Source organism: Cygnus atratus, chromosome 10 (genome assembly GCF_013377495.2).
Source record: "Cygnus atratus isolate AKBS03 ecotype Queensland, Australia chromosome 10, CAtr_DNAZoo_HiC_assembly, whole genome shotgun sequence".
NCBI classification, from domain to species: Eukaryota; Metazoa; Chordata; class Aves; order Anseriformes; family Anatidae; genus Cygnus; species Cygnus atratus.
The window spans coordinates 14,917,501-14,930,282 of record NC_066371.1 but is presented as its reverse complement, the minus strand read 5'-3'; the positions used below and the strand labels follow the sequence as shown (position 1 = coordinate 14,930,282).

General features: G+C 39.3%; 2 protein-coding genes across 7 annotated transcripts in view; one reads left to right on the top strand and one right to left on the bottom strand.

The window, feature by feature from the left end:
• Window positions 1-2: 2 nt before the first annotated feature.
• SPCS1 (signal peptidase complex subunit 1) lies at window positions 3-2,413 on the top strand. Its single transcript, XM_035547039.2, has 4 exons — window positions 3-176; window positions 695-754; window positions 1,025-1,111; window positions 2,222-2,413. Exons 1-4 carry the CDS (start codon window positions 141-143, stop codon window positions 2,333-2,335), a joined length of 297 nt encoding a protein of 98 aa, XP_035402932.1. The 5' UTR covers window positions 3-140; the 3' UTR covers window positions 2,336-2,413.
• A 44-nt stretch (window positions 2,414-2,457) lies between these two features.
• Window positions 2,458-12,782, bottom strand: part of NEK4 (NIMA related kinase 4) — a 17,081-nt gene continuing 6,756 nt past the window's right edge. For 4 of the 6 annotated variants that reach the window (XM_035547032.2, XM_050712820.1, XM_035547034.2 and 1 more), the window contains 10 exons: window positions 11,784-12,200; window positions 10,531-10,584; window positions 10,175-10,318; window positions 9,227-9,367; window positions 8,778-8,844; window positions 8,283-8,389; window positions 6,867-6,955; window positions 6,000-6,205; window positions 4,631-4,764; window positions 2,556-3,970 (listed from right to left, as the gene is read on the bottom strand). In XM_035547032.2, the coding sequence (XP_035402925.1) occupies window positions 3,878-3,970; window positions 4,631-4,764; window positions 6,000-6,205; window positions 6,867-6,955; window positions 8,283-8,389; window positions 8,778-8,844; window positions 9,227-9,367; window positions 10,175-10,318; window positions 10,531-10,584; window positions 11,784-12,200 (1,452 nt within the window). In that variant the 3' untranslated portion in view covers window positions 2,556-3,877. Of the gene's footprint in view, window positions 3,971-4,630; window positions 4,765-5,999; window positions 6,206-6,866; window positions 6,956-8,282; window positions 8,390-8,777; window positions 8,845-9,226; window positions 9,368-10,174; window positions 10,319-10,530; window positions 10,585-11,783; window positions 12,201-12,782 lie in introns of all 6 variants that reach the window. The other 2 variants (XM_035547031.2, XM_035547033.2) reach the window with 2 other exon arrangements.

Sequence of the window (12,782 nt, the reverse complement as noted above, 5' to 3'; positions counted from 1 at the left end):
CGGGAGGCGCCGGTTTCCGGCCAGCTCAGCAGCCGCCTTCCGCCGGCAGCCGGGCCCCGCGCCGCAGCGAGGACCCGCAGGAGGAGCGGCAGCGGGCCGAGGAGCGCGGCGAGGGCGAGCCGCAGCCGCCCCCCGCCACCATGCTGGGCTTCTGCCGGGCCATCCCCACGGAGATGGTAGGGCCGGGCGCGGCGGGTTCCCGAAGCGCTGAGCGAGCGCTCGGGTGCTGCAGAGGGCAGGATGGCTAGTGCGGGAGCGGCTGTGCTGCGAGGGGCTGGAGGTGGGGAGAGCGGGGAGGGAATCAGCGCTGTGCGCGTTCGCCGCGTGCTGAAACTCTCCAACTGATGAAACAGGGCCCAGGCAGCTTCCCTGGGGGGTTTTACAGTGATACTACGATACATAGATGTGTCTTGAACTTGCCTTTCCTGCCCTGAACGCGTAGGGCTTGCTTTTATTTCTAGATGATGCGGTCAACGCTGCAGGGGAGATGCTAAGCTGCGAATAAAGAGCTTAATCCCTTTACACTTGAAATCGAGGTAGAGTAAGAAAATAATTCCACTCTGGTTTGAAAGCTGAACAAAAGAGCCAAGAACCTGTGCTCAGGCCAAGTCCAGGATGTAAACTGAAGGAGTCTTAGCAGTTGCAGGCAGGCTTGTTTTTAGGGTAACTGACCAAAAAACGTCTCTTTTCACAGGACTACATGGGCCAAAAATTAGCGGAACAGATTTTTCAAGGAATCATTCTTGTCTCTGCAGTAAGTATACTAGAACTGTGGGTGATAACAAAGAACTTCTGTTTTCTGATCTTAGAAGCAATTTTTTACTGATTGTTTGGATTAAGACTTTTCTTCTTTTTTTACTTTCATTGTTGGCCTACAATTTTGCAACCAAGGTTAGAAAGATATATGAAGTGTGCTTTTGAAAAACCCATCCTCTCTACTTACCTCTCCTTCCTACCTTACCCCCCCTTAATCATGGCATCCAAGATGTTTTTGTTTATTTGAAGTTTGATTTTTTTTTTTAAGGTAATTGGTTTCATCTATGGCTACATCACTGAACAGTTTGGATGGACCGTCTACATATTTATGGCTGGAGTTGCTTTATCGTGTCTGGTAAGTTTGGTTTCTAAACTTGAAAATATATGCTGTAGAAGGTGAAGTCCTGTGCTTAAGCTTGCTTTACAACCCAATACTTGTCTTATGTCAGATGCTAGTAAGATTTTAGAGAGCGCTGACGTTTTACACTGCTACCTAACACTGAATTGCTTTCCCAGCTGGGGTGGTTCTACCTTGCTAGGCAGCTGAACTCTACCACAACCACTCTCTCACTCCACTTCCTCAGAAGAGGAGGGGAAGAAGAAAAGGAAAGAAACAACTCATGGGTTGAGATAAGGATAACTTAATTAAAGGAAAAAATAATTATTAAGGAAAAATTATTATTAATTAAATATTTAACTAAAAGGAAAAAAGGGAAAGGGGAAAATGGGAAAAAAATGTTAACTCCATCCCAGTACACCAGTTCAGTGAAACGTTACTTCTAAGTCAAGCTGTGTTGTGGTTTAACCTGGCTGGCTGCTAAGCACCACACGGCTGTTCACTCACCCTCCCCTTTCCCTCTCTGGGATCGGGGAGAGAATCAGAAAGAGATGAAAGCCTGTGGGTTCAGATAGAGACAGTTTATTAGGACAGAAAAGAAAAGAAAATAATAATAGTACTACTAATAACGTGTACAAAACAAGTGATGCACGATGCAATTGCTCACCACCCGCTGACCGATGCCCAGCCTATCCCCAAGCAGCCGCCCCCCCACCCCAGCCAGCCACCCCCATATAATTGCTCAGCGTGACACCAGATGGTATGGAATACCCCTTTGGCCAGTTGGGGTCAGCTGTCCTGGGTCTGTCCCCTCCCAGCTCCCGCTGCACCCCCAGCCTGCTCGCTAGCAGGACAGAGCGAGAAGCTGAAAAGTCCCTGGCTTAGTGTAAGCACTGCTCTGCAACAATTAAAACATCAGTGTGATATCAACATTATTCTCATCCTAAATCCCAAACACAGCACCATACCAGTTACTAGGAGGAAAACTAACTCTATCCTAGCCAAAAGTAGGACAAGCTGATAGCATTTTTAACAGAAAGGACAACACAGTTTTCTGGGTAGCAGCTGTACAAAACACTTCTCTAGCATCTTGATTTACACATTTTCATTTCATTCCTTTTCTCTAAGCTAACGCTCCCGCCGTGGCCTATGTACCGCCGCAATCCTCTGAAGTGGTTACCTGTCCAAGAGTCGGGAACAGACGATAAGAAGCCAGCAGACAGAAAGCCAAAGAGACGCTAAAAGCTAAAGAATACGGTTCTTCATGATGTTACATTGCAGCAGTTAGCTTTCTTAAATTTTAATACATTTTCCCTAGGAGATGCTGCTTGGCTCAGTGTTTTTTTTTTTCTCTCTACTATTTTGTACATTTTCATGAGTATATAAGATCAGTTTAAGAGTATGAAGGCGGGTGTGGGGTGATAAACTTGAGGCTCTGTGAGTTCTCAGCTCACTCAAGTATTTTACAGAAAAGGAAGACTGCCCTGGAATCAAAGTATAATTAAGCTATTGCCATAAGCTGGAAGACAATATACAGCTACACTTCTATAAAAGTATTTCTAACCATGCGTAAAAGAAGCTGTCAGTAGTGCCAGGCTGAAACAAGTCCTGTAAACCAGTACCCACCACACAGTTTTGAAAAATCTTAAGAACTGGAAACTGTTGCAGGATAGGATAGGGCAGAGTGACATTTTTAGTGTAAAGTAAATTTATATGGGAAGAGAAAGTAACAGCTTTACATAATACAACCACTCTTGAAACCTCATAACTTCATCATCTAGTGTATTAGGCAGCAGGATCCATAGCTATTGCACCTTTTGACCACTATCACTTTAATTCCACGACCTGCCTCTCTCCCTTTCTCTAGCTTAAATATTGTAACTTCCACCACTCACAAGGGAGACTAAAGCTTTGTTTTACAAATTCAGTTCCCTTTATCATTTTTATCCTTTAAAAAGGACATGAGTTTTTTCAACAGTGATCTCACTTGACAATGCTTAGGTATCGTGTAGCAACACATTCCAGGTGCATGGAAAGAGAAAAGCTAAGATACCTATCTCTCTGAGTGGCCCTGGTCTTGGGCACTTTCATTCCTGAAAGGAATTAGTACTTGTAAGGCAAAGGGATTCCTCCAGCAGGGACCATGGTAACCATGGCTGTGTTCCTTTCAGACATACTTTATCCAGTTACCAAATGCTCTCCACCAACTTTGGGACTGCCTTAGCAATACGACTCAAAACCAAAGGCAGTGCTCACTGTGCTTAAAAGCAATACAACCATCCCTTCAGCACTTAGCAAGTTACTTAAAGAATCCCCAGGGCTTTTTGGTGCCATGGAAATTAATAGTTGTTTCTCCCTGCTAACTCTCCACAACTGTTTGATGTAATAGCTTGCAGTCTATCAGTCTACGCCATAGCCCTGGCATAGATTCTATCACCATATTTAGCATATCACCATACAAAAACCTTTTGTTATGATAAATTCAAACTAAACCATCATGTTTTTTGACACTCCTTTTTATACAAAGCTTGGTATCCATCTCTCTTTGCATCTATTAAAAAATTAAAGTTTCATTAAGGGAATAAAAATTAAACAGTTTCTCTTCTACAAAAGTGAGAGCCTGGTTTTCACTTTAACATGAAAAATACTACTACAAACTATAACGTTTTTTGAAAATCCATCCAGCAGAGGAGGTCAATGGATAAACATGCTTTTTAAGCTGGTCCAATCTATCCAACAAGATAGAGAACTCTGTCCTCTTTACTACTAAGGAAAAGGTTCCAGTCAGAACTTCACATTTTCTTCAAGAAATTTCAGATGGCGTGCCTTCGCACTGTAACATGCGTACTTGGCTCCCATATGCTCCCGCAACTGCAGCTATTTAGAACACAAGAAAAAAACAACACTAAAGTCACTGACATCAAAAAAAGCAGGAACAACCAAAATATTAGCAGAACTAACTAAATATTAATCAAAGCATTCAGCTGAAAGCAGCAGGTGAAGTTTTACTACATAGAAGCAAGGCAAGAAAAAGGGAAAAAGAGTCTGTTGTCTGAAGGCAAAAGATGTTCTAAATCCCACCTAACAATTTTACATATAAATCACGTGGCTGTATGGTTGTATTTACCCATGCAGTAAGTTTTGAATCAAATGAGGTGGAGGTATTGTTCACTCACCTCTATTCGAAACAGATATTAAGTACTTTCTCACTTTGGACATAATGGAAATCGTGCAAGTAATATGAAGACAAAATTACAATTCAAAAGGAAATCATTAATGGAGAATCAGAGTAGAATGACTCGCATCCCTTTCATCTTCCACAAACTCGGGGACCATGGTACAATTCTAAAGCTCCTATGGTTCCTGAAGAATGTGTAATTGAAGGTGGTCTATATTCAGAATCAAATTTGTTTAAGATCGAAAATTACAGTATTCTTAGGTCTTTGTCTGCCAGCAAGTATATAAACACTTTTTGGAAAAAGAGTGATTAAAATTAATTTCTTATAAACCCAGATAAATAATATGCAAGGCATTCACCTCTCTTTTGACTTCATCTTCCTCTTCCATAATGCTGTACACCTTCTCAAGAAGTTTCACTCCCAATCCTTGCACCACATCGGATCTCAGGATTTCAACCAATCTCCTAATCTTTTCAGGACCTGATAAAACATCTACAAAAAATAATAATTACCAAAAATAAAATAAGATAAAATAATCACTGCAGTAATAATTACTTTCACTATACTCAGTTTTCATACTCTGCCTAGAAGAAGAATATGGGACAACACTAAGTATTACCACAGAATTCCAGTTGACAATTTGCATGAAATAACCATATAGCTAGCTAGTCAGATCATAGAATGAATCATAGAATGGCCTGGGTTGAAAAGGACCTTAAAGATCAGCTGGTTTCAACCCCCCTGCTCTGGGCAGGGTTGCTAACCACTAAAGCAGGCTGCCCAGTGCCGCGTCCAGCCTGGCCTTGAATGCCTCCAGGGATGGGGCATCCACAACCTTCCTGGGCAACCTGTGCCAGCGCCTCACCACCCTCTGAGTGAGAAACGTCCTCCTAATATCTAACCTAAATCTCCCGTCTTAGTTTAAAACCATTCCCCCTTGTCCTAACACTATCAACACACGTAAACAGGCGTTCCCCCTCCTGTTTATACGCTCCCTTCAAGTACTGGAAGACCACAATGAGGTCTCCCTGGAGCCTTCTCTTTTCCAAGCTAAAGAAGCCCAGTTCCCTCAAGCTTTCTGCACAGGAGAGGTGCTCCAGCCCTCTGATCATACTCTGATTGTGTAGATAAATAATGATCAACAACCACGGTGAATCAGAGCCACTCAGACGCTAACTTTTAAGACACTGGACAGTACACAGTCACTGCAGACATGACTCACGCTATTAGGTCTCTGTAACTTCATTTCAGATGGCTCCTGTGCAAAATATTTTTCATTCAAAAAATTCTCTAATAGTAGAATACCATCCAAATATTTTAATAATAATTCAATGAGAATGAAATTCTATAGTTGTACAAACCTTTGCTGTGTTTAATGCTGACTTGTGCTTTATGTGCAATTCAGCTTTATCCACAATTCACAAAGCTGTTTTACTGCAGAATGTCTTAAAAATCTTATTTTAAAATAATGAACATCAGTACAAGTCACATCGAAAAACTGTATTGCAGATCAATTTTCTCTCTTCATTAATAATTACACAGATCGATCACACTCCTTTCATTGGCAAGTAAATCGCAACTAGAGCAGTTCTGTACACAAAATTATTTAGAAAGCTGTTAATATCTGGAAGTAGTGAGAGTGTATTGATTGCCTTCTGTTGCCCACTAGCAGGTTTTCAATTAGCAGTTGACAACCATTCATTTGAAGTAGTAACAGACCAACAGACCTGAAGGAATCTCGTGAAATTTGAATTCCTCTGATTCATCAGGCAATTTTCCATGCAAATTCAAAGTGTCTCGGTATTTTCTATGAAGTTTAAATTCTGGGGCCGGAGTCGAGGCTACACAGTGTTCAGAATTCTCCTTAGAGTCCATTTTCAGTGTCCAAGTCATTAGCTGCACCAAGTCATTCACTTCATTCATACTGCTTTTTCTAGTAAAGAAGAAATTAGGTATAATTCAGTACTTGTATGATGCAGCTTCCAGCTTGCATTCACTGGATTTTCAGTAAGTTTAGTGAGGTCCTGCTACGTATTCCATGTTAAATTACTTCTTGTGATGCGGTTTTATCATCAGCAGCATCAGTAGCATTTCAGCTAATAATGGATCAGAATCCAACCACCTAGCAAAAATGTACAATCCTTTCAGCTACTGCTGCCAACATAGCTGCACTTGTGGTAATGCAACAAATAAGATTTCTTGAAAAAGTTGCTCACATTGACAAAACCTGAAATAAACTATTTCAGCCTCATTCACAGTGGAAAGGAAACATATTGGCACCTTTGCACCATGCTTTTAAAGGATCCTGACAGTAACGTGCCCTTTGATGCTGGAAGATTGGTTTCCTGGGAAGCCTCAATTGCCAAAAAACAGCTTCACAATCACACACCCCAGGATGTGCAGTACAAAAAGTTTATTGTCACAGAGGGACAACAATCAAATGAAGTTTGTTTTCTTTATGTATCACGTGCTTCTTCAAGCACTATGTAAAGATAAATTGTGAAAGTAATGCCTGCAATTTTTTTTTTCCCACTCCAAGTCAAGGTCCAGTACAGCAGATAAAACTCTTGCATAGTATTACACAAAATACTTACTTTTCCTTGGAATCCCCATCAGACTTATCTGTAGAGCTTGTGGAAGAGCTTAACTCCTCATCAGAAAGGCAATGGGCTACTCTGTTTTTCTACGTGAAGAGAGAATAATAGACAAGAATTCTAATTTTCAGAAGTACTTTATCAATATGGCATGAACTACTTTTTTACATGGAAAAGAAGCCTTTCGATAGAATACTTTTACAGACAATGATAATATTCAAAAGGTGTAACCTTTGTTTTTAAAAACAAGCTAACACACAGGACATCACAAACAAACATCATGAAATGCTTATTTGGTCATAGAGTGCTTACTTGGTCATACAGTTTTAAATGCTTTACCAATTGCCTCTATTAAAACTATTCAATCACATATGCTTGTCAGTTCTTAGCCAACTACATTATATACTCATTATCCTTAGCCCATTAGTCTTTAACACACACATTTTAAATACTTTTTTACTATTATTATTTATTAGTTAGGTTCCCAGCATTCGCAAAATACATACACATATATATCCCTTGCATATATGATATATATATAAGGTGACTTTAACCACTTCTGTCTCTACAGTCTTGTGTTGAGCGCACAGCACCACACACAAAAGCATCACTAGCATATGCACATACAACTAGTGCATACTAAACTTACGTAATATCAACTTGTGAATGCAGATCAAGTTTTGCATTTCAGTATCAGTTAGAAGCATTTATAAGCAGATAAAACACGCAAAACACCTTCCATGCAAGTGCTGGGTTGAGAACAATAAAGCCTAGAGTTTGAACTTAAGAATAAAATTTCTTTCACACCTATGAGTATTAATAACGTTCCCCAGATGTTTAAGATTTTGCCCAATACATGTTCATGATGTTAAACAAGACATTTTAATTAGACAATGATGATAATAACAAAGTATTCAGTTTTCTAGCAACAATTTCTTATTCTCAGCACATAAACATATCCACTTAACGTGACTGCATATTAAAATGCAATGTTCAAACACTACTACCTAAACAAAATCAGATGTACGAGGCTAAAGGTAGTGCGTTCTTAAGATTAAACAAAAATAGGTGATTCATCTACAACTGAAAAATAGTATTCAATATATTTTTTCCCTACCCAAAAAAATAAAAATAAATCACAATGCAATTCAGAGAGTCCAGAACAGTCAGCCCTGTCTGAGAGATCCCTCAGTCTTTGTCCCTCACAAGTGGAGTGAAAATGCACAGCAAGCCTGGAATTTTAAGCTGATCTAGCCAAACAAAAAGGCAGATTACAGATCAATACTCTACCCAAGGACATATAAAGCAATATATGCAGAGAACTGTGCACTCTTATCGACTGACATTTTTCTTCTATTTTTCTTCCCAAATTGTGCCTGCATTGACATATTTCAAAAGCAGATGACCCCAGTTTACCTGAGAAATACTGGGATCTGATGAGGACTGAGCAACTTTAACATGATTTTCCATTTGTGATTTTCCTTCAACTACTGCACTATTTGCTGTTCGTCTTGCTGGAATCACTGAAAGGATGACATTTTTACAGTATTTATAACTTAGCTGCTTGTATTTTGAATTAGTTTCATGCTCATGCAAGAAAAAGTCTATCACGTGGGAAAAGACAGGCAGGTAGGTAGTCTGCTAACAGAAAACACTGAAGCTTCTATCTGAAAGGTGTATATTCTGCGCTTCACATATATTTCAAATACAAGTTGTCACCACTAGGCACAACCGAACACAACTAAATAAGAAGAATACAGAGATGTTAACAGAATGTTTTATTTGACACAGAACTAACACCTGTAGTGCATCTTTCTCGTGATGTTAGTGAAGAACTGACAGCAAGTTAGAATTTCTTCTCAGAGAAGTTATCAGCCTCCATCTATGCTAACATGCAAACAAAAAAATTACCAGAGGGAAAGATCTCTTCCCGAGACTGTTTTAGCCGCCTTCGTTCTCTTGCTGACAAGGGCCGCTCCTTTAAAATAAGTTAATTTGACAGTAATTAGCAGTTGTCACAATGACTTTGGTTATCTATCAGCTATAAAACAAAAAAAAAACCTTCTTTCAACTGACGTGGAAGACCTATTAGAGCAGACCTTCTGATTATCTAATGCTGTATTATTTGTTAAAAAACAGTCTTAGTATACAAGACTAATGTACACTGTAGAAAAGAAGCCTCTGACCTCCCTTGTTCAACGCAGAAGCTTCTCATCCAACATGGACTAGATGGTCATCAGAACTTCCATCAGGTAGGAAGTTACTATCTATTTCTTTACTCACTGTGCATGCGCTCCAGGAACAATCTGCTCAAAAGCAATGAGAGACAAAAATATGGTGACACAGTATTTAGAACTAACCTTTGAAACGGCAACTTGACTGTTTTTGGTGCTGTTTACAGATTCAGAGACTTCAGCACAATACTCCTCTGCACATCTCTGTATTGTCTTTGCATTCACATTGGGAGGAAAAGGTGAAGGCCGATGAGCAGCTGCTCTGAACTTGAAAGAGAAGCAAGCAAGAATTTATACTTGTTTTTTTTGTTTGTTTGTTTTTAATTAAAAGTTAGTGTTCTGCAAACTAGAAGACATTGTTGCATGATAAGGCTGGATGACAGAGGTTTGGGATCCTACTGATACCTCTCTTCACATCTCCTAACTTCATCTCTCCCTCTCTACGCTTCTGCTTGCATCCACTTCCCTTCTCTCCATCCCTAAATTTCATTCCCCTCCTCCCAGACTATTTTTCAGCCAATGACGATGCCATTCACATGATGCCTTTCCACAAAGAAGTTTCTCTGCTCCGTGTGGAAGCACTGACAGGAGACCTGTCTTAGGCGCACATGTAAGTGCCAAGATTTCCATTTTACAGTTTGCACTCATAAGCTTGGGGCAGCCATTACACGTGTCTGGTCTAAAGTACTAGTAGTCTTCTGCTTGCTATAAGTGGCCTTATATGAACAGCCAGGAAATGTACTGCTGGGTATTTTGTAGTCACAAACATCCTGGGAAGTCCCAGCAGAAATTGCTAGGAAAGACTGTAGCACAGCAAAGGCAAAGGCAACACTTCACTGTTCCCTTGCACCCATCTGATGTGCCCAACTCACACTTGTGAGGTTTGCTGAGGTTTTCAAAGGCTGCTCATAAAGGACATATTGAGTGTTCTGCATTTCATTATCAATGAAATTACACAGATGCACATAAAGCAAGAACAGCATAAGACACTATTTTTACTCTTTAAAAATGGTACTCTTAAAAAAAAGTCTTCAAGGAGCGAGAATTCAGATTTATTATCTTTATTATCTGCACCTTTTCTGAATAGACTTCAGCTAGCTCTCTTTTCTTCTGCCGTCGCTGCCGTGAGAGAGAGGGTTCATGGGCAGAACTATGAGGCTGTAACTGAGAGGTAATTTTTTCCTGAGCATCTCCTGAAGCGCCATGACAGACATCATCCTAATAAGGAAAAGTATTTTTTCAAAATGTAGGCACTTCTTTAAAAATAAAAAAAAAAAAAAAATCAGCATAGGCCATTTTACTATTTGGACTACATCCAACTTAACATATCACAGGTGTAATCACAATAAATCCTTGACAGACAGTTAGAAAAAAAATATCTGCTGTACAAGTATTTTTAAGGTACAAAACCTGCAAAGAAGGACACTTACTTGAATTACAACAGGAACAAACGGTGCTAGTAGTTTTTCAGTAGAATCCAAATTCTGCAATAGATAATGATTTCTCATTAGAAAAGTATGTATGAAAATCATTTTATAGATCAAAAGGTAAAGAAAAGACAATCATCATCTAAAGTAGAAAAGCTTCGAGTGACTATGCAGAAGTGACAGCTGTACAGCCAGAGGAACAGACATAAGACCTTTAAATCCAAAGTACAAGATGTGAGAGAAAGAGCTGCTTTTATAACTGACACTTCAGAGATTCAGTAGGATGAGATCAAGTCTTTTCCCAGTTGTCTCAGAAGACCCTTTTAACACTGGAAAAGAGCACAGGTTAAAAACAATTAACCAGTATTTCTGTGTCAGTTACTATCTAAAGAACAGCACTACAGAAGCCTAGAAAGCAGTTGACATTTCTTTAGACATACTGATTTTCCAAATCACCAACATTTTCATAAACAGTGAAAGAATAAATAAAATTAACAACAGCAGGAAACAGCCTGCCTTCAAGAGAAAGGTAAGAAAGCAGGCAAAATCTTCCAGATTTCCATATCACCATTCCTGTCTCCTTTCTTTTATGCCTCTTCCCATCTCTTCATCACCTGTCTGCCTCCAATCTCTCTCCCACTCCTCATCCTTCACTTTTTTTTTCCAGACTTCTTCAACATTTCGTTAAGTGTCTGACTATAAAAAAGTGAAAAGGGGAGAAAGAGTACGTGGAATAAATCAGGAAGCAACTCTAAGAGCTGTTTAATCCGTCCTCTGTTCTCCTAGCACCTTAGGCCTAAGTCTATCCATTTAACTATCCAAACCATTTAGTGAACGTACTAAAACAGTCATGAATGCAAAAGAAAAGCCTCTGGGAGTCCCACTTGTTTGGCTGTTTACACCAGTTGCCCATCCAAATCAGGACCAGCTCAAGAGATTAGCCAGGCCTACTTAGAACACAGAACAAAGATGTCCTAAAACTATTCTTGACACCTCTCTTCTCAGCTGGAAAAGAAAATTCTAGTTCCTTGTAAAAACAGCATCTCCATCATCTAGATGCAAGCCTAAAACTCCTCCACCATGTTGCCTTTGCAAAGCTGAAGTCAAGGCTATTTAACTATTTAAACCATCCCAACAATTGCATCATCATCATCCTACTTGGATAGAAAACTATTCTGAGCAGCCACTCTCTACGTTTTAACAGCTGACGATCAGTTAAATCCAGTTCAAAGTCTATGTATGAATGAAGGCATTACCAGGTCAGTTTGCTTTTGGTCTTCTGATACAGGCTGCAGGAGTCTCAAAGTATCATCATCTTCTTCTATAGCAGCAAGAGACGACGGCTTAGGCTCAACACTTTCTGCTTTAAAAGCTTGCTTTGTTTTTTTCTGTAGTCCATCAGCCTTAATTGGTGGACTACTAGATGTTATTTTAGAATTCCCTGGAACATTTACATATTTTGCTTTATTATTCTCAGGAATATGCTCACTGCTGCACTTCCCATAGTTCCCCTTTTCAGATGTTAAGATATCAATATTCACTTCACTAATCGTAGCTAAAGACTCTCCCAGGCTGTTCGAATCATTACTGCTTGGTTTTGTTTTCAACTCAACAGGTGGTTTCTCTGAGGCACAAAATTTGGTGGCTTTATGTTTGATGATGCAGTCTTCATTCTAGAATTACAAGAAAAGCAAACAAAAATAACAATTACCTTTTGGGCATTATGCACATACGAAAGTATATTCCAAGCAACTGATGAACGTTATTAACATACTAATTTATGTGAACTGTAATGAAATTATCATCAATTACAGATTAAGAGCTTCAAAAATGCTGCAACCCACATTTTTAAAGAGATATAGATTGTATTTTAGATTATGTGTTTCAGGCATGGGTTTATACATACGTAGCTCACCCACTTTTCACCAGGACCATGAAAGAAAAGTTATATTCATTTGGCTTCTCCGTAACGAAGGAGCCAACAAGTACCAATAATTCTCCAAGAGCTACTCCACCAAACATTCAGTTTTTCTGCACTGTAAGCTTAAACCCACAATAACAGACCCATTCCAAAATAACAAAACAAAATAAACAAAAACATGCACAAGATTAATCACAATGTAAGATTCATTCTAACCTCTGGAAAGAATTCCAACAATAAACAATTTTGTGGTTTAACTATAATTAGTTTTTGCCAGTCAAAACCATATAGATTTGAAAATGATTACCACTTGTCATCAAATATTTGAAAAAAT

Excerpts from the sequence above, each read along its gene's own strand:
- SPCS1 (XM_035547039.2), top strand. The coding sequence starts at position 141 with ATGCTGGGCTTCTGCCGGGCCATCCCCACGGAGATG. Across the intron at positions 755-1,024 it reads GAATCATTCTTGTCTCTGCA|GTAATTGGTTTCATCTATGG; the intron begins GTAAGTATACTA and ends TTTTTTTTTAAG. Across the intron at positions 1,112-2,221 it reads GAGTTGCTTTATCGTGTCTG|CTAACGCTCCCGCCGTGGCC; the intron begins GTAAGTTTGGTT and ends CTTTTCTCTAAG.